The sequence below is a fragment of the Sorex araneus genome, chromosome 6 (assembly GCF_027595985.1).
Source record: "Sorex araneus isolate mSorAra2 chromosome 6, mSorAra2.pri, whole genome shotgun sequence".
NCBI lineage: Eukaryota > Metazoa > Chordata > Mammalia > Eulipotyphla > Soricidae > Sorex > Sorex araneus.
Genome location: NC_073307.1, coordinates 23,407,579 through 23,431,938, shown reverse-complemented (window position 1 = coordinate 23,431,938; position 24,360 = coordinate 23,407,579). Strand labels below are relative to the sequence as shown.

The 24,360-nt window shown below is 40.7% G+C and overlaps 1 protein-coding gene across 4 annotated transcripts in view; it reads left to right on the top strand.

The window, feature by feature from the left end:
• The window catches only part of PKD2L2 (polycystin 2 like 2, transient receptor potential cation channel), a 40,873-nt gene that overhangs the window by 12,642 nt on the left and 3,871 nt on the right, over nt 1-24,360 (top strand). For 2 of the 4 annotated variants that reach the window (XM_004609892.1, XM_055144102.1), the window contains exons 6-13: nt 2,099-2,327; nt 3,759-3,929; nt 4,410-4,591; nt 14,014-14,134; nt 14,391-14,492; nt 16,205-16,263; nt 16,825-16,879; nt 23,892-24,004. In XM_004609892.1, coding sequence (XP_004609949.1) covers nt 2,099-2,327; nt 3,759-3,929; nt 4,410-4,591; nt 14,014-14,134; nt 14,391-14,492; nt 16,205-16,263; nt 16,825-16,879; nt 23,892-24,004 — 1,032 coding nt within the window. The remainder of the gene's footprint in view (nt 1-2,098; nt 2,328-3,758; nt 3,930-4,409; nt 4,592-14,013; nt 14,135-14,390; nt 14,493-16,204; nt 16,264-16,824; nt 16,880-23,891; nt 24,005-24,360) is intronic. The other 2 variants (XM_055144103.1, XM_055144104.1) reach the window with 2 other exon arrangements.

Genomic DNA, 24,360 nt, shown 5'->3' with positions numbered 1-24,360 from the left:
TGTGTGCAAGGCAAACGCCCTGCCCATTGTGCTATCGCTCCAGCCCCTCAAGCAGAACTTTTTTAAAATTTTATTTATTGAATCACCATGTGGAAAGTTACAAAGTTCTCAGGCTTATGTCTCAGTTATACAATACTCAAACACCCATCCCTTCACCCGTGCCCATATTCCACCACCAAAGACCCCAGTATACCTCCCAACCCCCGCCTCACCCCCCATCCCCACCTGCTTAGATGATAAATTTCATTTCATTTTCACTTTACCTTGATTACTTTCCATATTTCAACACAAAATTCACTATTGTTGGAGTTTTCCCCCAAGAAAGACAGCCCTACTGCCAATGAAGCATTTGATAATTTGTTTTCCATTGCTGAGACTGGAGAGATATGAAGTCCTGCTGTTTCAAGTACATAGAATTTTTCCCCCCTCCTTCCCGCACCGCCAAGTTCATGCCTGCTGAATGAATAGCCCTCATATTATGGCTGACACCATGCTGCCCGACGAGAAAAAAGAATATTTCCCATTCTCGGCTGGCGTGGGGCTATGGCTTAGTTCAGTCTAGAGACATGGCTGAAAGTAGTTTCTGGAACCAAAAGTAGTCTAGTTGGGCTCTGGATTCTGGTTGATCAGCAACATCATGGCTGCACAAAAGTGTGGCCACCCAGGTCGAATCTCGGTGGAGCATGCGTTGGTATTGGCCGGAGACTGCCCAATACTGGACCACTGTTCCAAGTACATAATTTTTTTCCCCCTCCCATCCCTGCTCCTCTAAGTTCGTGCCTGCTTAATAGACCTCATAATATGGTGGATGCCACACCGCGTTTTTCCCAGAAAGGGGAAAAGAACTGAGAAAGGAGGACATTTCCTCACCTCGGAAATGGGGCTTTGGCTTAGTTCACAGTCTAGAGAAATGGCTGCTACTTTGATTACCTTCAATATTTCAACAAAAAACTCAGCATTATTGTTTGGAGTTTCCCCCACAGTCAGACCTGCTAAAAAGGAACCGTTTCACATTGCTGACAATTAAGAGATATTAGGTCGTGCGGCCACGACCAGCAATTTTGGATTTTTATATGAAGTCCATGGAAAATTCTGCCAGTAATTGCATCACTGCAAGCTTTTAGTTCCCTTTTGTGGTGCTCATATGATGAAGAAGCCTGGAGAGAAAAAAAACCCTGCCCCGCTGGTGGCGCATGGGCCAGTGGCTCCGATCACAGAGTCTGGAGGCATTTTGGGGGCGCTGCTCGTGTCCAAAGTAGTTCAGTTGCCTCCGGGGTCGAGCTCGTGAAGCAGCAGAAAGGAACGTACCCGCGTGGCACTGTGCTTAAATATCGGCAAAGGGCAGATCCAGCCATCCCGCCCCCTGGGATCTCCCAGGCTTCCCACGGGTACCTGCATTCTGTGATCTAAAAACCGGCAGTCCTCAAACAGAACTTTTTTAATTGAACCCATTGCCTTAAAAAACTTTTATCACTGTCACTGTCATCCCGTTGTAGGTCAATTTACTCAAGCAGGCACCAGTAACGTCTCTATTACACTTAGCCTTGAGATTTTAGCAGCCTCTCCTTACTCATCTTTCCCAACGATTGGAGGCACTTTCAGGGTCAGGGGAATGAGACTTATCGTTACTGTTTTTGGCATATTGGATACGCCATGGGTAGCTTGCCAGGCTCTGCCCGTGCGGGCAGGATACTCTGGGTAGCTTATTGGGCTTTCTGAGAGGTATGTATATATCTTTTTAAGCTCCCCGTGGTGTATTCATATCCCAAATACAGTAAAAAACTTTTATACAGGGATGAAATAATAGTATAACAGATAGGACATTTGCCTTGCACACGGCCAAACATGGGTTTGATCCACAGCACCTCCCATGGTTCCCCAAGCCCCACCAGGAAGTGATTCTTGAGTACAGAACCAGGAGTAATCCCTGAGCATTGCTGAGTGTGTCCCCTCCCCAAAAAATAAAATAACACATTTTATACAAAAAAGTGAACATCACTAAGGTACAAGGTACACATAATTACTGATTAGAAGCTTCAATTTAGTAAAGTACTGAAATAAATGTGCTTGAAATATATTCACAAATTTAATTGTACAGATTGGTGGCAGAATTTCCTGTAACTGGAGGAATACTTACTTCATGGCAGTTCTACTCTGTGAAGCTCCTCAAATATGTCAGCTACTACGATTATTTTATTGCTTCCTGTGAAATCATATTTTGTATCTTTTTTATTGTCTTCACAATAGAAGAAATTAAAAAAATAAAAGAATTTAAATGGGCCTATTTCAGAAGTATATGGAGCTGGCTAGAATTACTACTTTTGGTGGTAAGTATATATTTAAATCCTGAAGAGGCTCACATCAAAACCCATCCATTAGGAAGGTGTAAAAAGAAAGATTTTGTATTTACCTGGGTCAGCCTGGCTCTGCATTTAGGGATTACTTCTGGCAGGCTTGGGCAACCGTATGGGATCAAGGGTTTGAAGCCAGATCAGCTGCATGCAAGGCAAAGCACCTTACCAGCTGTACTATCTCACCAGCCCCACACTCAATACTGAAGTTGGAAAGAAAATGCTGCAAAGCTGGCAGAATGAATGAATAAATGAATGAAAGTGATTGAATGCTAAAACGGAAGGTCCTTAGGCATAGAGTGCACCAGAATTAGGGAAATAATTCAAAAACTAAGTCTTAGGAATAATGAGCAAACATTTCTGATTTACACAATTTAATTTATAAGCCTTTCGCCCTTAGTTAAAGTCAATCCAGGATATGTTTTGTTTCAAAAATTAAAAAAAAACATTTAAAATATCAAAAGCTGCCATCTGTCTCTCTGTCTCTCTTGTCATTCCCAAGAATATTTCATGTAGGCCACAGCATTCATTGCCTATCTGAGTATTTCAGGCAAGGGAGGAGCAAAAAATTCTTCATGACAGGTATAAGCTGTGTTTTTTCTAAGACTGCCTAATTCTGAAATCCTCTTCTAAAAAATGTTGTGAAAGAGGGGCCAGAGAAATAGTGTAGGAGTGAAGATGCTTGTCTTGCACATAGTCAATCCTGATTTAATCCCCAGCATCACATAGGGTCACCCAAGCACTGCTAGGATTGATCCCTGATCAGTGAGCCAGATTAAGCCCTGAGCACCACAGGGTGTGCCCCACCAACCCCCAAAACTGAAACAAATGCAAATAGATTAAGACTGCTTTCAGTCACCAGTCTGTGGATCAGTGCTGGTCACAAAAGTTTCCTACTGCTTCTCATTGGATCATGAAGCAGTACTATTATAAACTTTTCTGTGTAATTTTTACTTCATTTTTGGATTCTGGGCTACACCCAATGATGCTCAGGGCTGCTCCTGGCTCCATGCTCAGGAATCACTCCCAGTAGGATTCCAGGTGACGCTGTGGTACAAGGATCAAACCTGGACCTTCTGCATTCAAAGCATGTATTTGGCCTGTTGAGCTATTCCTGGCCCAATACTGTTATATAAATATTTATATTTTAAATAAGGCTTTTTCTTACTTTAATATTTGTAAATACTAAATATTTCTCCTATTGAAATATTGATTAAAAACCACTTGATTAGGACAGTCAGGCAATTTACTTTTCTACTTTTATGATCAGTATGTCTAAGCTTTTATACATTAAGGCTTCCTACTTTATGTGCAAAAATCTGGGTCTTATTTTCATGTGTTCATAGACTATGGATATGTAGAAGTAGAAATAGTCTCTAATTTAACCCTTTTTATTTCCCCATCTAGTTGTGTTCCATGACCATAATCTCCAACTTATACTATATTATACAGATTTTTCTCCTACTTGATCTGTTGTTACAAAATACAGAAAAATATTCAGACTTTTATTTTCTTGCATACTGCTACATCCATTACAACAATACCATTGCTATTACCATCTTCTTTGCATGGATAAAGGTATTTATGTTTTACTATGCTCGATACAACAGATTCAATAAGCTCTTTTGTTATAGTAGATGGCATAATGGGAACACAGAACAGAAAAGTCATGCTAAACAAAAAGATTTCTTAACTAAAGTCATGTAAAACTAGTTTTGTTTGGTAATGATTGCTGGCAAATTCCTTAAATCCCTAAACACCACCATCATTACATACTTCGTTTCATTTGAAACAGATTTCTTCAGAAAATTAAGTAATTATACTCAATACTATTTCCTGGGGCCAGAACGATATAAGAGCAGGTGCCTTGCATGTGGCCAAGCTGGATTTAATCCCCGGAGTCCCGTATAAGTCCCCCAAGCTTGCCAGTAATGGTTCTAGGAGTGCCAAGACAGGAGTAAGCCCAGAGCACCGCCAGATGTAGCCCCCAAACAAAAACCAACCAACCCCCCAAAAAACCCTCATTTCCCTATTTTAATTAACTTTGTTCTTTTTCAGATATTCAAATTCATAAACCTTAATGAAACAATGTCTCAGCTGTCATCAACTTTGTCCCGGTGCATCAAAGACATAGCAGGATTTGCCATCATGTTTTTTATAATATTCTTCGCTTATGCTCTATTAGGATTTCTTGTTTTTGGATCACAAGTTGATGACTTTTCCACCTTGCAAAATTCCATGTAAGCATTCCATATAAAAATTTATGTTCTAGTTTTAACAAAAAGTCACAGTAAGGTCTATGACAAGAGTAACAAACTCTGGGCTTAGGCTTTGCATGAATGGCTTTGCATGAGGGAGCCCCAGGCATTTGACACCTGGCATCACACAGTCCCCCACCACCTCCATAGGGTGAAGTCCCAAAACAAAAAACAACAACAAAACTCCATAGGGTGAAGTCCCAAAACAAAAAAACAACAACAACAACAAAAAACAGTAACATTGATTTGACAAATTTAAACCTGGTTTAATATTTTCACCGAGTTAAATATCTGTTACATTCCAATGGATGTTGATGTTCATCTATAGAGTGATTAGAAAAATTCTTTTTCATTTTCCAATGGAGATGAAACTTTTACCCAAGATAACAGAAATGCTCTATCTCTACATTCAATCTCTGGGCAAAAGAAATCTTCAGGGGCTAGACCGATTGTACAAGCGAGTAGGGAGTTTGCCTTGCACACCGCTGACCTGGGTTCAATCCCCACCATCCCATATGGTCTCCCGAGTACTGTCAGAGGTAATTCCTGAGTGCAGAGCCAGGAGTAACTCCTGAGTATCACCAGGTGGACCCAAAAAGAAAAAATTTTAAAAAGGAAATCTTAAATGTTTCCTCCAACTTTAAAATCCTTTTTATTAAAATTGACCCTATAGGGGCCGGAGCGATAGCACAGCGGGTAGGGTGTTCGCCTTGCATGCAGCCGACCCAGGTTCGATCCCCGGCATCCCATATGGTCCCCCACGCACTGCCAGGAGTAATTCCTGAGTGCAAAGCCAGGAGTAACCCCTGAGCATCGCTGGGTGTGACCCAAAAAGGCAAAAAAAAAAATTGACCCTACAGTCCTTTGTTGACTGGTAAAGTTGTGGTATTTAGAACACATCTGCAGGCAACAAATATAGATTAGTTAGAATCCTTGGGAAAGTATTCGGGCTTTACAGAAGTGATTTGTGGCTGGAGAGATCAGGGATTAAGGTGCCTGCCTCGCATGTAGCAATCTCTGGCAAACATATGGTCCACTGAACACCACCAGGAGTGACCTCCTAAGCACTTCTAGTCATGGCCCCCAAACCAAAAATGAATAAAATTAAAAAGTGATGTATGTGTATGTATTTCAGGGGTTTTAACTTAGGTCTAATGAATGTAAAACTTTGCTTTTACCATGCCCCTGAGACAAATAATTGTAATAAGTGTACTCTCCTTTTGGGATAGGTAAAACAAGTTGTCTAAGAACTGTGACAATCTAAAATGTCAGTTCTCAAAATTTATTCTGTGAAAGTTAAACTGGCCTGGAGCGCTAGCACAGTGGGTAGGGCATTTGCCTTGCACTCGGCCGACCCAGACTCCATTCCTCTGTCCCTCTGGGAGAGCCCGGCAAGCTACCAAGAGTATCCCACCCAGATGGCAGAGCCTGGCAAGCTACCCGTGGCGTACTCGATATGCCAAAAACAGTAACAACAAGTCTCACAATGGAGACGTTACTGGTGCCCGCTCGAGCAAATCAATGAACAACGGGAGGAAAGTTAAACTAAAGTTGTCTAGGGAGAAGTGGCATCATATTTATGTAAGTTTGGGGGATTTTTCATCACTCACTTTGAAATTTGCAGTGCTTGTTTAACATGTCTAGAGGAAAAACTGAAATAATTTTATTTTATTTATTTATTTTTTTTTGCTTTTTGGGTCACACCCGGCGATGCACAGAGGTTACTCCTGGCTCTGCACTCAGGAATCACCCCTGGTGGTGCTCAGGGGACCATATGGGATGCTGGGAATCGAACCCGGGTCGGCCGCGTCCAAGGCAAATGCCCCACCCGCTGTGCTATTGCTCCAGCCCCAAAACTGAAATAATTTTAATTATAGAATCCACCGAATTTATCCATGATCCTTTCAATTTTTGAGACTCTGGTCTTAGAAAGTCTTAGTTTATCCTCTCTTTTTCATTGACACATAAGTAATCAAAGTACCAATTTATGAAATTAATGTTTTCTGACATAACCCTTTACTAGGCCAGTAATGGAAAGAATGAACTAGAAACAAAGAAGTATCATTTACTTTCCAATTCTGCCCTTAGCTTTTTTTTTTAAGTAAAGAGACTGGTCTAGATCACTGATATTTTCCTTCCAACTACAAACAAACTTTGAGAAGTTTAATTAGCTGCTTCTTAGTGGATAAGTCTGTAGTTCCATCAAATGGGTCTTTTCCTAGAACCATAAGGAGTTAATAACAAAAGTATTACTAGGCATTGCATTTATAAAAATGTAGCAAATTATAAAATTTTAGAGTTTTCTTTGAAAAATAGGGAGGGGAAGAGTTTAAATCATCGAAAAACAGGTGGAGGAATGTGAAATTAATTAATGAGAGAACTTATGTTTTAGCCAATGATGTGCTAGGTTATTCAGATCAGCCTCTTCAGAACAATTTTTAAAACTGGATGAAATATAAGAAACATTGAATGACAAAAAAAGTGAGTAATAACTGGCCCAAAATCAGAAAGCAGAAATCCAGAGGTTAAGCCCAGCATCCAAAGCTCCTTTTACCCGGTTTTAACTGGTATATCTTATGTGGTAAAATTAAACATGTCAAAATTTACCATCTTAATCACTTTTAAAGTATGCTATTCAGTGATATTAAGCATATTCACACTTTAAAACCATCATCACCGTCCATTTCCAGAATTCTTTTTCATCTGACAGAAATGTCCCCACTAAACAACACACCTACCTCTCTCTTGCCCTCTCCCTCATCATCCCCACCAACCATCCTTCTGTTTTCTCTTGTCGATTACTGGTACCTCGTGGAATCACATTTATCATTCTGTGACTGGTTTCTTTTACTTAGCATAATATCACAATTCATCCATGTCAGAATTTCCTTCATTTTTTAAATGAAAAAGTTATTGTGGGGACATACACAGCAGTGCTGGTGGGGGTAAAAGGGGGAGGGTTATGGCATGCACCACATCCCAAACCCCAGAATCTCCTTTCTTTTAAAGGCTTAATAATATTCTACTGTATGTAGAAACCACTTTGATTCCCATCTGCAGGACTCTTGGGACTGCTTCCATATTTTAGTTATTATTAAAAAATATGCACGGCAGAGCCTGGCAAGCTCCCCATGTTGTATTCGATATGCCCAAAACAGTAACAATGATGAGTCTCATTCCCCTTACCCTGAAAGAGCCTCCACTGAGGCACCATTAGGAAGGACAAGTAAAGAGAGGCTACTAAAATCTCAGGGCTAGGATGAATGTAGACATTACTGGGCCCGCTCAAGCAAATCATTGATCAACAGGATGACAGTGATACAGTGATGAAAAAATAGGAACACAGGTGTTCAGATATCTTCAAGGCCCTGTTTTCAGTTATTTTCTGTATACCAGGTAATACTATTGCAGAATCATTTTCCTTTGAATTTTTTGAGAAACTTCCTTACTTTTTCCTGTACCATTTTATATTCATAGAATTACCACAGAGGGCTCCAATTCCTGCACCTCCTCACCAACACTTGCTATTTTTGACATCTTACTTTTTAGTGAAGGTCATTCTAGTGGGTCATATCTCCTAGTATTTTGGTTTGGTTTTGGAGCCACATGCAGCAGTGCAAGAGGCTACTCCCAGCTTAGTGCTCAGTGGCTGACCCATGTGCTTATGTGTTGATCAGAATGGACCTGGAGCTCCCATATGGGAATCCGAGGCTCCAGTCCCTTGAGCCATCTCCTGGACCTTAGCTGTAGTTTGGATTAGCGCATTTCTTCTGCCAGCTATTTGTACTTTTTAGTTCTAGACTTTTAAAACTTTAAAAAATGAAAAGTTTCATTGTTTTCATTTTCATTTTGTTTTCACATTGTTCCTCTCCACACCATCTTCTCCAAAACACCTTGTATAATCCACCATCAGGTCTTTTTCATAGTTGGTTTATTCCTCTTAAGTGTCTTCTTTTGTAAACATTGCCATACTGTAGTAACTCTAGAGTTTAGTCTTTCCCTTTCTCTGAGTTTACTGCTTTTCATTTTGTTTTAACTGTGGGCTGCTCCCAGACTAAGGGTCAGCCTGAGGTGAAATGTAGGGTCTTCAAAGGCCGTTCTGAGTCAGCACTGTGGGCCTGCCCAGTGACATTCAGATTACCTCCTATGCAGTTGCTCTTTAATATCCCAGTCTTTGATGTCCGGCTCCCGAAAGGGAAAAAGAAGAATTTAGAGCAAAGGAAGGGGCTGAAGAGATAGTACAACTGGGTAGGGCACTTGTCATACACCTGGCTGACCCAGGTTCGACTGCCAGCATCATATATGGTCCCGAGCCCTGCCAGGAATGATCCTTGAGCACAGAGCCAGGAGTAAGCCCTGAGTATTGCCAAATGTGGCACAAGAGCCGTGGGCAAGCACTGGTCCTTTTAAATTCCAAAGGCACTGATTCAGCTAGAAGGGATAGGCTCGAAACAAAGTCTGACACACACCCATCTGTTGTCAGAAGCAGTTAGAATATAGCCCCGATCTTTGGAGAACAGAGTCCTTGTTGTCCATCCAGGGTCCAACACACAAGCCAGCTGCCCTAGGAATGCAGGCAGGGCTAAATTGATCTGAACTGCCCAAGCTTCCCTCCAAAAGATGCAGTACTTCAATAGGTTCAGGTTCCAAAACAGTGACATCAGACTCTGCCACAATGACTGCTGTCTGGGTGGGGATATAGATTCCTTCAGAAGATGGTGCTGTTTTACCCCATCTTTCTCAGATCCCCCATCTTGAAGATAATATTGACAATCCAAGAACAGCTGAGAAATGTTCACTCTTCCAGGAGAAGACAGAAGACAAAGCCCAGGCCTGCATGTGTGTGTATGTCTGTCTCTGTGTGAAAGCTCAGTCTTTGCTTGGGACTTCGACCCTATGTAGTTCAGGGCAGTCATGTCTTGAACTCAGATTAAGATATAGTCTGCTTTCGGCACACATCTTTCGACCCGAATGGGTCCTCCCAACAACCTCTACTTGGTGTTCCCTTCTCTATCTCAGCTGCCTTTCCTCCCAGCATGTGAGGCCAGTTTCCAAGCTGTGGGGCAAACCTCCTGGTCCTCATCTCTACTACTCTTGGGTGTTAGTCTCCCACTCTGTTACTTTATATTCCACAGATGAGTGCAATCTTTCTGTCTCTCTCTGACTCATTTCACTTAACATGATACTCTGGTGGAGGGATGGGTAAACAATAACTGTATGACTGAAATGCAAACACGAAAGTTCCTAAGTTTGTAACTGTACATCACGGTGATTCACTAATAAAAAAATTTTTAAAAAATTTAACGACAGGGGGGCTGGAACGATAGCACAGCGGGTAGGGCGTTTGCCTTGCTTGTGGCCGACCTGGGTTCGATTCCCAGCATCCCATATGGTCCCCTGAGCACCGCCAGGAGTAATTCCTGAGTGCAGAGCCAGGAGTAACCCCTGTGCATCGCCAGGTGTGACCCAAAAAGAAAAAATAAAATTAACGATAGTTTAGGTGATATAGTTCTAATAGTTAAAGTTTTAGCATGTTGATGTACAAAGTTACTGCACCCCCATCATCACTACAGTGCCCAAGACCCTCCATCATCTTAGTGACACCTCTGATTTGATTCTTATCATAGTGCCTTCTTTTATTTTTTTTTAAAAGGTAGACTTAGGTTAGAGTGCCTGTATATACCTGCAGACACAAAAATCCCCTATAGACAAAAGTCATCTTCATTCTGTTTCAAATAAACTCTACAAGTAAATTGTCAAATATTGAAAGTTATTCAAAAACTATTTTGTAAAGGGTAAAATTATAAGCAAAATCCAGCAGCTAAAGCAGAACATTAGGAACAGACTTAGAGAAATAAAATGCAAGTTAGGAAATATCTTCAAAGAAAAGTGACATTTATGAAAAGTCTCAAACAACTTTAGAACAATTACATAAACTGTGATTTAAAATCTGTTGAGTGTCAGTGAGCTGAGTGGATGCCTTGCCTACAGTAGGCTTGGGTTCAGTCTGATCCCCAGGACCACATGGTCCCCCAAGCAACATGGAAGCAACCCCAAAGCACAGATCAGGGAGTAATTATACCCTGAGTATTGCTGGGCGGAGCCTCAAAAAAATTTTCTAGTTGAGGGGCTGGATAGCAAGAACAGGAATTCAGTTGTATACCTTGCATGCACGTGACCCTGGTTTGATCCCTGGCACCACAGGGTTCCCAGAGCACTGACAGGTGGAATCCAGAAAATGCCTGAGCACCATCAGGTTTGGCACTGGAAGACTGAGCATCACAGCAGCTTCCTCTGGCTCTAGCGGTGAATCTTCCAGTCTGGCTACCCGACCAGGTGGAATAGCATCAGTACCTCCTGAGCAAAGGTTGGGAGGTCTATTCCCACAAAACAATCCAGTTGACCAGGGCAGCAAAAATCACTCAGTAGGAAGGAACGTGATTCACATGCTGAAGTCCCAGGTTCAACTCATGGTCCCTTGAGCACAAACAGATGGGGCCTAGCCCCCCTCCTTTAAATCCAATGAACTGGATTTGACCACAAATAAAACAGATTTATTTGTAAAGTGAAAATGAAATAAAATTATCTTTGGCACGGAGACAAAAAGTTGGGTTATGAGACAGACTAGAAACACCTAATATGTTTAAACTGAAAAACAGAAAAAGTATTTGAAGAATCTTTAGGAATAGTTGCCAGCCAATCACACCTCCAAGTGAGAAACTGGATCTTATTAACTAACCACAAATAGTACATTATTATGGAAGAATGTTTGCTTTTTTTTTAAAATTTTTGTTAGTGAATCACCATGAGGTACAGTTACAAACTTATGAACTTTCATGTTTGCATTTGATTTACATCCCTCCACCGGTGCCCATTCTCCTCCACCAATGTTCCCAGTATCCCTCCAACCACCACCACCCCAACCTCCATCACCTCACCCTGCCTCTGTGGCAGGGCATTCCCTTTTGTTCTCTCTCCTGTAGGGTGTTGTAGTTTGCAATAGAGGTATTGAGTGGCCATCATGCTCGGTCTATAGTCTATTTTTGGTACACAGCTTTCAACCCGAGTGGGTCCTCCCAACATTCTCTACTAGGTGTTCCCTTCTCTGTCTCAGCTGCCTTTTCCCCCAGCATGTGAGGCCAGCTTCCAAGCTGTGGGGCAGACCTCCTGGTCCTTATCTCTACGACTCTTGGGTGTTAGTGTCCCATTCTGCTACTTTATATTCCACATGAGTGCAATCTTTCTATATCTGTCTCTTTCTTTCTAGAATGTTTGCTTTTAATAGAAAAAGTTAGCATGTGGAAGCAAAAAGTTGTAGTATTCTTGTTCAATATAACCTTTATGCTAAAGAGCTTTTAAAAATAAAAGAGGATAAACTAAGTTCCAATTAAGAGTTCAGTACACTGCATTTGAGGTCTCCAGTTACTGTGTGATTATAACCATGCAGTAAACAGCTTAGATGTATGTTTTACTCTCAATATCATTTGCACTTCCATTGTAGAAGAAAAAAAAGGCTGAAGTTTTAGTAGAGCTAATTTCTGGAAATAGTGCCTCTTTTCTTGCACAAGTACAAATCAAGGACAAAATATCAAACATTAGACATACTAAAACAGAACCTCTTACTGTCCAGTGCCAGCAAGGGAAAATATGTAATGTGTTGACCTTGGTTTCCTTCCAAATCAACATTTGTTTAGTACAAAGAGCTTTATAAATCAGCATTTAAGAACCTAATACTTTAGGGGGTGGAGTAATGCACAGCGGGTAGGGCATTTGCCTTTCACACGGCCGACCCAGGTTCGATTCCCAACATCCCATATGGTCCACTGTGCACCGCCAGGAGTAATTCCTGAATGCATGAGCCAGGAGTAACCCTTGTGCATAGCTGGGTGTGACCCAAAAAGCAAAAAAAAAAGGAAATAAATAAAAACCTAATAATTTAACACTTAATATGCCAGCTCTTAGATACATAGATTAAATTCTAGATAATCCCGAGTTCTGGGACACCAAATACCCAATTTCTCTGGTATGATCCCGGTGCCGTGTAATCCAATCAACGGCCAACATCCAGAGACTACAAAATCAAGCTCCCAGAAGCAACAATTGATAGCCTAGTTCTCCTTCTTGGAGAACCTGGCAAGCTACCGCGAGTTCTGCCAGCACGGGAGCGTATTCATAAGCCAAATACTGTAACAATGATGGGCCTCATTCCCCTGACCCTGAAGAGCCTCTAATGTGGCACCGTTGGAAAGGGCGAGTAGAGAGAGGCTGCTAAAATCTCAGGGCTAGGACAAATGGAGATGTTACTGGGCCTGCTCAGAGCAAATCGTTGATCAAGGAATGACAGTGATACAGTGATACAGTCCTTCCTTTGATGTTTCTTCCTTCATTGTAGTTCACCAGATTCCAAAGGGAACAGAAAGCAACAAGGATCAGGAAGGCTCTCCCTTCTTGCGGACTGATCAATCAGGCAATGTATCCCACGTACAATTTTGTTTCCCCTTAAAATAATCACATATACATAATTTATAACAAATCTTGGTTTGCCAGACAATACCATTGAAAGTATTAACACGACAAATTAAGACTGCAAGACATTTTTATTTTGAGGTCACAACTAGCAGTGCTCAGGTCTTACTCCTGCTCTGCACTCAGTGACACTCTGCACTCTCAGGGCAGTGGCCGAGGAACTATATGTGGTGCTAGGGAATGAACCAAGTTGGCAGCTTACAAGGCAAGTGCCGTACTCATTGCACTCTCCAGCCCTAGGTTAAAATTTTTTAATTCTCCTCTTTGCTACTACTTACTTATTAAAAATTAAACAATTCTTGATTTTCCACATTTGAAATAAAAATTATATTAAATTCTATTTCACATCAAAACTAACCTCTCATAGTTAACGAAAATAAACTTTGGGATTATGTTTGGGGATCATAACCCGTACTCAGACTTAGCAAACTGTTTGGCACCCTTATTTTAGCAAGAGGTATAGAAGTTAAACACCATTTGTATTGGAAGTATTCAGGCCCTTGTGGGTCTAGTATATTGAAAATTACTTACTATAGAAAGCTCAAATATTAAAAGCTTAGGACAGAACTATGGCTCAGGAGGCCAGTAGCAAGACCAGCTAATAAGCACATAATTGAAGGTTCAACTCTTGGAGGCACCATGGGCTCTAAGTTTAAATGAAGTCCATGATTTTTCTGAACTACCGGTAGTTCAGAATTACCTTAAGTTAATGAGGTACTTCAAGTCTTGCATTTTAGAAATTTTTCTACGTTTTTACACATCTCTATGCTATGGTCAGAGACTACCAACTATTTCCCCAGATATACTGATAACCCCACCAATTGTCCTTTGTATGTATAAAATAATTGTTTTCTTTTTTTTTTTCCTTCCCATCAAAGATTTGCACAATTTCGACTTGTTCTCGGAGATTTTAATTTTGCTGGCATTCAGCAAGCCAGTCGTGTCTTGGGACCCATTTACTTCATCACTTTCATCTTTTTTGTGTTCTTTATCTTGCTGGTAAGAAGGATCAGTTTCCATTTTTGTTTCACCTCTTTAGAATAAAAAATAAAACCTGCCAATTTAGAAAAATTACTGAGTGCTTGAACTGTCAGGACTCTATATTTACATAGACTTTATGATAACCAGATGTTTTCCATCACTATATTGTAGGATGCATAAGCCACTTATTGAGCATGTTACTTTGAAAATATAAACTTTATAAATGCAAGTACCTTTCAAAATCACTAACATTTTGCTGAATATTTCTCCTCAGAACATGTTCTTGGCAATTATTAACGATACCTATTCTGAAGTGAAAGCTGATTTTTCAATAGGCAGAAGGCCAGATTCTGACCTTGGTAAAATGATCAAAGAGGTATGCCAATTTTTTTCCCCTAATTAAGTTTTCTAAGAAAAATCTTCCACTTATAGTCTTGATAGTTTAAGTAACAACTTACACCCCGTGTGGAATAAATTTTTGGTTTGCTCTGGTTTTTTGGTTCAGTGTGACTTAAATTTGTATCATTTTACTATCAGGGAAATGACATCTGCTCTGACTTTTAAAAATGTATTTATTTTTAGGTTTTGAGGCTATACCTGGCAATGCTCAGGGCTTACTCCTAGCTCTGCAGCCAGGAATCACTTGCCAAGAGATCATCTTGGTCAGTCTTACCAGCTATACTCTCTCTTCTGCCCCCATACCAATGACTTTTTTTTTTTTTGCTTTTTTTTGGGTCACACCCAGCGATGCTCAGGGGTTACTCCTGGCTTTGCACTCAGGAATTACTCCTGGCCGCGCTTGGGGGACCATATGGGATGCCGGGATCAAACAGCGTGCAAGGCAAACGCCCTACCCGCTGTGCTATTGCTCTGGGCCCCACACCAATGACTTTTTAAATGCAAATGTTACTTTCTGTTGAAAGTAACAAAGTTTACTCTAAGTTTTCATGTAGATTCTGGTAAACTTTTAACTCAAAACTTTACAAAAACTCTGGCAGTACTATGGAGCAGTGTGGGGCCTCACACTTGTGAACTATTATCCACCGTCCTTGGATTTTCATTTTTATCCCTTTGTCCTATATATGAGCTGCTGTCAAAGCTTGTCTATAAGCTCCATAGACTTTGCTTATTAGATTTCCAGAACTTAAGACACTTTGACTTGTGCCACTGAATTTGAGACCCGAGTACTTTTCATGCAGATTTCTGTGATGTGTTACTTATTTTAGCTTCTGTGCCTGTCCAGCTGATTAAATCACTTTCCTGCTTAAAATTCTTACTTCTCCCTGGCCCATTTGAAATACAATCGAAATCTTTATTCAAACATTCAAGGCCCTTCTCAGATCTCATAATCCAAGCCTATCTTTAAATGGTCACTTAACTGTAGAAGTTCTACTTTCTTGGCCTCCATTTACAAGCAGTGTCCTAGCTAGGCGTCTGAGCACGATGCTGCTTGCTTTTGCCAAGCTGCTTTCATGATCTCTGGGCTTCTGTTCAAGTCACTGTGACCCCAGCATTCTGAATTGTCCTGTCCTTTGGTTCCTACCTCACTCAGAGCCATGGACATCACATGTGCACCATCCTGCCCAACTCTGCTTACCAACTGCCCAGTTGAGCTTCACCCAGAAAAGGTTCCCAGCTATGGGGTTAGTAGGATTTACTCTAACTTAATTGTCAAGAAAACTAGTAAGATGTCCCCCCAATGAGCCAAGTGATGTTTGTTATAAGCGTTAAAGTGTTCATTTTCCCAGATATATTTTTTCAAGTTTGAATGTAGTAGTCTTTTTCCTTTTCCCCAGAAGATACAAACTTTACTTGGTGACCTCAGCATCCACATTTGTCAGGGACATAGTTCCAAAAGACAAGCTATTTCCTTGTCAGTGTTCCCTAAAGTAGGTGATACTGCCACCGAGGGGGTGCTGGACCACTTCAGGCCAGAAGGAGCCTCAAGTGCACCTGGGGGGCTCTAAGGGTTATTCCCCCTCTAATAAGGGGGCAGTAGACCAATGGGTCCCAGAACTTCTGCTTGATCAAAAATAAGTAAAACACAATGCACTTTATAACTTTTAAACTATCTTAAATTATCCCCAGACTTACAACAATATTCTTGAAAAACTCAAGTTAAAGAAACCTGAACATAAAGAAAAAAGGTAAGATGACTTCAATTTTTCGCTTACCATTTCTAAGTTCTAAAGTTTAAGGAAATTTACAAGTATGGTTTTGACTACAAAACTACCACCAACATGCCGATTCCATATATTCTCAATACATGCCCTCGTGCCTTTTAATTTCTAAGTGGTATGAAACCTAAGCTAATTTAAAATTAAGGCCAGCCAGGCCACTCAGAGCGTTAACAAAAGAAACCTGAACAGAAAAGTCCCTTTACAAACTTAGGAAGCAATTTGTCTACTTCAAGTGTATTTATTTAGCTGTCAAAAATATTTTACATACAACATATATGTACACATATACATTTGTTGACTGTAATGTTAAAATACAACCCCAACTCAGACTTCTGGTAGTGAACTGTAAAATAAATATTTTTCTGTAGTAAGAGATGTGACACTCAGAACTTACTACAGGCATTTTCCAAATAGCAACAAGAACAGAAATGCAATTTAGATCTTTACTGTAGATCTGATAGTATTTTATAGCAACATTTACCTTTTTTAACTGCCCTGTGCCTCTAATTTTTATTTTATAATTCTCAGTATGGAAACTGGTGATTTGGCCAAAAAAGCCAGAAGAGAAGGCTTTGGTGAACAGGTAAGACTAATTTTTTTCGTAAGAGTGATACTTACGAGAAATATACTTTAAAAAGCATATTTATGAGAAATATGCTTTAAAAAACACTCTGGTTAAAATGGGAATAAGGGATCAGAGATATAGTACAGCAGGTATGGACTAGTCTTACATGCATCTGGTTTCATTCCCAGCACCCAATACGGTCCCGAGCCCCACCGGGAGTGATCCCTGAGCACAGAGCCAGGAGTAAGCCCTGAGCACAGAGCCAGGAGTAAGCCCTGATCGGCTGGCTAGAGAGCATGCTCAACAGGCTACAGTCCGTGCTTTGATCTCCCAAGCATCTCCAGGAATGACACCTGAGCATCAAACCAGGAGTAGCGCTGAGCACTACCAGGTGTGGCTCCCCTCCAAAAATTTTTGAGATTGGAAATAATGTGCATCTTTTGGGTCAGCAGCTGCCACCTCCCAGAATCTAGATCCCTTCTTGTTAAGGACAAAACATTTGCTGGACTATGAGCTAGAAACTCTGTAGCAGATCCACACCACCGTGTAACAGACCCTCGATCCCAGTTCTGTAAACCAAAATAAGAACTTTGATTCCGTAAGTTCTATCTTTCTCATTAACACTCTCAGCCAGATATGTGGTTCCTAGCTGTTGATTTGAGATAGTACTTAGATGATTTTTCATATTTCAAAAATTGTACTTTAAAAAATGATTATAAAACAATGCCCTCTCCACTACCATACAAGTAGAAGAAAATAAAAGTGTCAGAATTAGACTTCTCTTCATCCCCCAATATGCTGAGAAAGAGGGTCAGGGAACTGGAATAAGCAGGCATCACATTACTGGGAGTTTTCTCATTACTAGATAAGGGAAGTTATTAAAAAAGGAAAGGTTGCCAGTTAAAATGAACCTTACATGGGAAAAGAACTGTAGATGTATGCTTTTGTGTGAACAGATGTACTTTCTAGCTCTGTTCACCAAGAAGCCTACACGCAACAGTAGTAATATCACAGCTTGCTTTCCATATATTCTACTCTGAAAGGCAGCAGGTTCCTTGGGGACACAGCTAATTCCGTGGACAGAAAGTGTTAGAGTCTTAAAATATTTACTGAACCACAAAGTAGAAATGCTCAAGAATGATGGAAACCTGCTAAAAAGGAATCAAAGTCAGCGTGAAGAGGCTGCATTTGGCCACATCGGGGAATACTTATGCACCATAATGAATAGTAATAACCCACTAAATAAAAAACAGAATTCAAAGAAGAAAAAAAAAACAGGATTCCCTGACTCTACACTTATCTAAATATATAAAAAGAACTGAAGTCTGAGGAAAAATGTAACATTTCCTCCACAAAATACAAATGACAGATAAAGAGCTCAACTGTAAATAGCATGTACAGGACTCTGGGTTTATCTGCAGCAATGCATGGCATCCTAGAACTGCCCTGGTGGCTCCCAGAAATGCTGGGGAAGCCCAAACTACAAAAAAATTAATTAAATTAAAAATAAAAGATAGTATCATTTTAAGAGGTCTGTTACCACAATACAGTGATCAATAGAAATCAGGAGCAAACTAAAACCAGACACCCAGAGAGAAGATACTTAGAGAACAAATCATTCTTTCAGTGACAATGCTGACAAAGAGGCATAACAGGATGAAGAGAACTAAACTGAGGATATTCAACAAAATCCTCCAAATATCAATCTGGATAAAGTCAAGTGAAGCTGAGCAACTTCACCAGGTTAAAGAAGATCTGAATGATTAGTTCATAATGCACAATGTTGAACTAGACTCTTTTACTATAATGGACATCACTGAACAAGAGTGAATGTTAATGGATGACCTGAGCATATGATTGATCCTCCCTCAACACTCACGCTCTGACTATGACTGGTCTATGTGAACTGTAAAGGAGAATGCAGGAAGCATGCACAAGTATAAAATGAGGCACAGATGTTGGTAACTTCAAATACTTCAAGGAGGGAAGAGTATTTGTATTGCAACTTTTCCATAAATTGATATTCTTTTAAAAGTCAAAATAAAAGTCAAAGCCAGAGAGATAGCTCAACTACCTGGCATATGCTTTGCAAGGAAGGAAGTCCAGCTTCAAGCCCAGGGACTACATGGTTCCCCAAGTACCATGATGTATGGCCCAAAACACAAACATAAAAGGAAAACCTAGGTCAAAAAACCACGCCTGAATTTTAAAATGGCGACTATGCACCTGGGGGAAATGACTTACATCATCAGACAACCAAATAAATCTGATTTTACTTGAAAATTAAGCTAGCATGACAACATTCAACAACATAAGTCAACAAAGAATCTATAATAATATAGTCAAGGGGGAAAAAAGCCAGTTATTTTTATATCCATTAAAACTGCTTCAAGAATAAAAGTTCAGAGGCTGGAGTGGTAGTACAACAGGTAGGGAGTTTGCCTTGCACACAGCCAACCCGGGTTCGATTCCAGCATCCCATATGGTCACCTGAGTACCGCCAGGAATAATTCCTGAGTGCAGATCCAGGAGTAACCCCTAAGCATTGCCAGGTGTAACCCAAAAAGAAAAAAAAAAAGGTTCATAGCTTTTCAATCACCCAAGAACTTGGGGATACTGCATGTGTATGTTATATTTCTGAGGATTCCACAAGATTGGCTTCACCAACCAAGAGACAATTAAAGAAAACTTAGAAAAGGGAGCGAGAGGGGGACTGAAGTGAGAGCATAGCGGGTAGGGCGTTTGCCTTGCACGCAGGTGACCCAGGTTCGATTCCCAGCATTCCACATGGTCCCCCGAGTACCACTAGGAGTTATTCCTGAGTGCAGAGCCAGGAGTTAACTCCTGTGCATCGCCAGGTGTGGCCCAAAAAAAAAAAAAGGGGGAGGGAGAAAGGCTAATGTTATTTGCCCATTAACTACAGCTTTATACATAGAAGCCAAAACATGATAACAACACAAGTGTCCAATGATGGACTACTGAAATGTGAGATACATAAACATATACACACATGGAGTCAATCATAAAATGGGAAATTGTGCCACTTGCAACAGTAGGTTGAAGAAGGCATAACATTAAAGAAAATATGTCAAAGAAAGAGAAATACCTTATTTCACACAGGTGAAATCTAAAAACCCACATGCACTATGGGTTTAATTTTACTATGAAAATTAAATTTATCAAAACTAACCATAAGAGATTTTTTTAATGCCTAAACAAACTCAGGGTTGGAGAGATTAACAAAGGTTAAGGAGTTTGTCTTGAACACACAGCAGATCTCAGTTCCAATCGTGCCACTGCAAAAGGTCCCCCAGAGCTGCCAGGAGTAATCCCTAAGCCTAGAACCAGGAGTGATACCCCTACCCCTTCTGCCAAAAATTAGCCTAAAAGATCTAATTTGTGGAGAAAGTCATCAAAACATTAACCCCAAAAGAATTAAAGCCCAGATAGCTTGACAAGGGAATTCTGTGGGGATGGAGAGATAGTTCAGTAGACAGGATGTTGGCTTTGCACTTGGCTGACCTGGGTTCGATACCTGGCACCACATATGGTTCCCCAAGCACCACCAGGAGTCATTCCTGAGCAAGGAGCCACAAGAACCCTTGAGCATTGCCAAGTGTGGCCCTCCAAAATAATAATAATTTACAAAGATGTTTAGAGCAAAGAGGAAATAGAAAATTTCCAATTTTTATGAAATTAATGATTCTGAAATACTGTAGAGAGAAAGGGAAGAGGGCGGGGCAGGGGGGGTGAGGAGAGATAAAGGCAGGAAGGGCAAATCAATGGTCATATACTGTCTTTAAGTAAAATCCTAAATACAACCTAGCAGAACAAAATTACAATCTAACTATGCATGATTCAGATAGGTTTATTCTGGAAATGATGGTTCAAATTTATGTTTGAGCCAGTATCAGCTCATCAATATTCTCTAATTCTATTTAAAAATCCAAAGATAAGAGTACATGATAATTTCCCACAGATACCAAGTAGCTGGTAAGATTTAACATGCTCTCTTGAGGGGAAAAACAGTGATCAGTGGATGTAGCATCCCTGTTACCAGCGTATTTACCTTACCCTACCAGGGGAACAAGGAGCACAACACCCAGGACCAGAGGGGCCAGCCAAAACAATTGGAAGAAACTGGGAGTGTAATTAAAAGTGAAGAGGGGGGGCTGGAGCTATAATACAGCGGGTAGGGTGCTTGCCTTGCACACGGCCGACCTGGGTTCGATTCCTGGCATCCCATATGGTCCCCTGAGCACCACCAGGGGTAATTCCTGAGTGCAGAGCGAGGAGTGATCTCTGTGCATCACCAGGTGTGACCCAAAAAGCAAATGAATAAATAAATAAAAATTAAAGTGAAGAGGTAAAAATCACCTCTATGTTTCTGCTTTCTAGGTATACAATAAAGGATTTTCACTAGATATTTCAAAAGTAGTAGGAGGAAAAAAAATCCAAACATGTAAACATCAGCCAGTTCATTAGCATATATGCTTCTATTTATAACAGCATCAAAGTAGAAAAAGCCCAGGATTAATAACATCTGAAAATATCAAGATAAGAAAACATTTTAAGACGTTCTTTTAAGACGTATTCAAAAAAAGTCTTGACTAAGACCTATTTTCTGTATGTGTCAGTCAGGGCGTCAGGACCTAAAGCAGGAAAGCCAGAACCATATACTACCATAGATGGCAGAGAAAATTTATTATGGAAAGAAAATTTACTTGCTTGGATGACAATGGATAAAGACCAGGCAACTCAAATAGTACCACTGACAAGGGAGATTACAAAAGGTGGGATGGTTGGAAACTAGTATCCTGAAAGGCCTGGGATACTGCTCAGACGTCTGAGGGCACACCCCCACCCACCACCACTGCTGGACCTCTGTGGGGTGTGCTATAGTTTGGTTCAAAAAGGTGACACTGTGGTCCCAAGAAGTCACTGCTCCTGAAGTATCCACCATTTCGCAGCAATGCTGATAAGAGGGCAACCTTTGAGCTAAGACTATTGAAATGGTCAGCCCAGTTCACCATTTTTAGCCATTTGAACTTCCATAAAATGAGTTACTATTTAAAGATATTACCCAATAAATTGAAACTATCCTTTATCCAAAAAGGCACTTGTATCCTTTCCTTGAAAAGAAGATGTCCCAACCATAATCACCTCTTCATTGCAATCACAATTCCTTGAGATTATCATATTGAATAGTTCATTTTGAGATAAAGCATTTTTATTAAAAAGGAATCTATTTTATCTTGGTGCCCAAATTTGCAGTATTAGGTCTTACCCATGGCGCTCTGCTCAGGGATCACTTTGGGCAGTGCTGAGGGGAACATATACAGTGCAGGGAACTGAACAAAGGTTGGCCGCATGCAAGACTTTACCAGATGTACTATCTCTCTGGCCCCCTTTATTAAGTAGCACTGTAGCACTGTTGTCCCATTAATGGTTCATCGATTTGCTCGAGCGGGCACCAGTTAACGTCTCCATTGTGAGACTTGTTACTGTTTTTGGCATATCAAATACGCCACGGGTAGCTTGCCAGGCTCTCCAAAAGGGACGAAGGAATTGAACCCGGGTCGGCTGCGTGCAAGGCAAATGCCCTACCCACTGTGCTATTGCTCCAGTCCTACCTAAATAAAGGTTAAAGGCATTAAAAAAGTATTAACCAAAAACTAATAACCCCCAAGAGAACTCCCTAGCCCTCTCTGCATCCATTTTGTAGCAACAACTAATTCTCCCTTGGTAACTAGGATCAGTCACCTCTCTGAGTGAAGAACAACTCTGTATTGCTGCTGGAGGGAGGCTAAGCCTAGTTTACCCAGAAGTCTGACTTGGACCTGGGCAGTTTTCTCTCCTGTATGAAGATTTTTGTCTAAATTTAGTAAGCTACTTGGACACTGTAAAGAAGTGGGTATGGGAGGACAAAGCACAGGAAGGAATCTCTCAAAAAGAGAGGTGGATGCAGTAAAAATTTTTCTGGTCTGAGGAAATCTTGGGGTATGTGGAGGGATGATGCAGTCATTATGAAAATGAGGGGGCTGCTAATTAGGCTAAAGAGACACTAAACCCACCAGTATATAAATCTCAGATAACTCTGCAATATTATGATATAGCACTCTGCCCTTGTTCATGGGTTTTCTGAAAATATTTTATGGGAATGAAAAATCCCCTGGTGATAACCACAGTTTGGCTGAACTCCATGGCTTATAACATCCAACTGGTCTGAATGAAGATGCTCCAAAACAGGCAACATATTCAGGTTTAAAAAATAAGTAAGACCAAAGAAGTCTAGGCTAGACATAATACAGTGAATAGGTGCTTGCCCTGCACGCAGCCAATACCCAGAATCCCATTTGGTCTCCTGAGTTCAGAGCCCAAGGAGTAACCCCTGAGCATTAGCAGGTGTAGCCACAAAACACAATGACAGAAGTCAGAGAGAGAAGTAACAGAGAGTGCAAAGAGCACCCAGAGATGCACTTTGGAGTACAATTGCATCTTTAAGGGCCCAGCAAGAGAAGGGGGGATGGGGGTGGAATGGACCCTTAGCTTTGTTTTGGTCAATGAAGAACTTAGGAGAACACTTAACCTGAAATGTGAATGAAATGATGGTTCTAAAACCAAAAAACCAGCCCTGATTTTGCTAAGCAGTATTTTTTTTTTTCTTTTTGGGTCACACCTGGCGATGCACAGGGGTTACTACTCCTGGCTCTGCACTCAGGAATCACCCCTGGCAGTGCTCGGGGGACCATATAGGATGCTGGAAATCGAACCCAGGTCAGCCACATGCAAGTTAAATGCCCTACCAGCTGTGCTATTGCTCCAGCCCCGATTTTGCTAAGCAGTTTTAACTGGGAGACCTATGAAGTAGCTCTGTTGATACACAAACCAAAATTTGAGGCTGGGCAAAAAGTCAGGATGCACAAAGCACAATGTAGGAGATTCTCAGGCTTGGGATGCTTGTGTGCCAAAGCCTAAAACAGAGACAAGTTGAAAGGTTGTAGTCTATACTTTTCCTTTCATTTGACAGGAGATTCAAAGGGCAGAGCGGATGAAAAAGTGGAAAGATAGGCTTGAGAAAAAGTATTACTCTGAAGACACTGAAGATGAATATCAACCTGTCACTCAACAAGAATTTCGAGAGTAAGTATTTGTTCTAATCAGGGAATATCATGAGTGGGCATGGGATGAGTTACATATATTGCTTCCGCAAATCCGTAACTTGACTGTTATGTCATCTAAGTATTACACTATTTACATTAAGATGAGAAACCAATTTTCTTTAATTCTTCCATCTCTAAAATTGATATTCAGAGCAGGTATTATTCACCACACGGATTTTGTATGAGATATATAACTGTCTAGAGTAGGCTTGAAATTTTACTTTCCAGCATCAGGGAGGAAAGCTCAAATGTTAGTGCACATGACCGGCATGAGACAAAGTTCAGAGTTCAATCCCCAACATTCATATATGTAGCCTCAAAACTTTTCACAGTAGA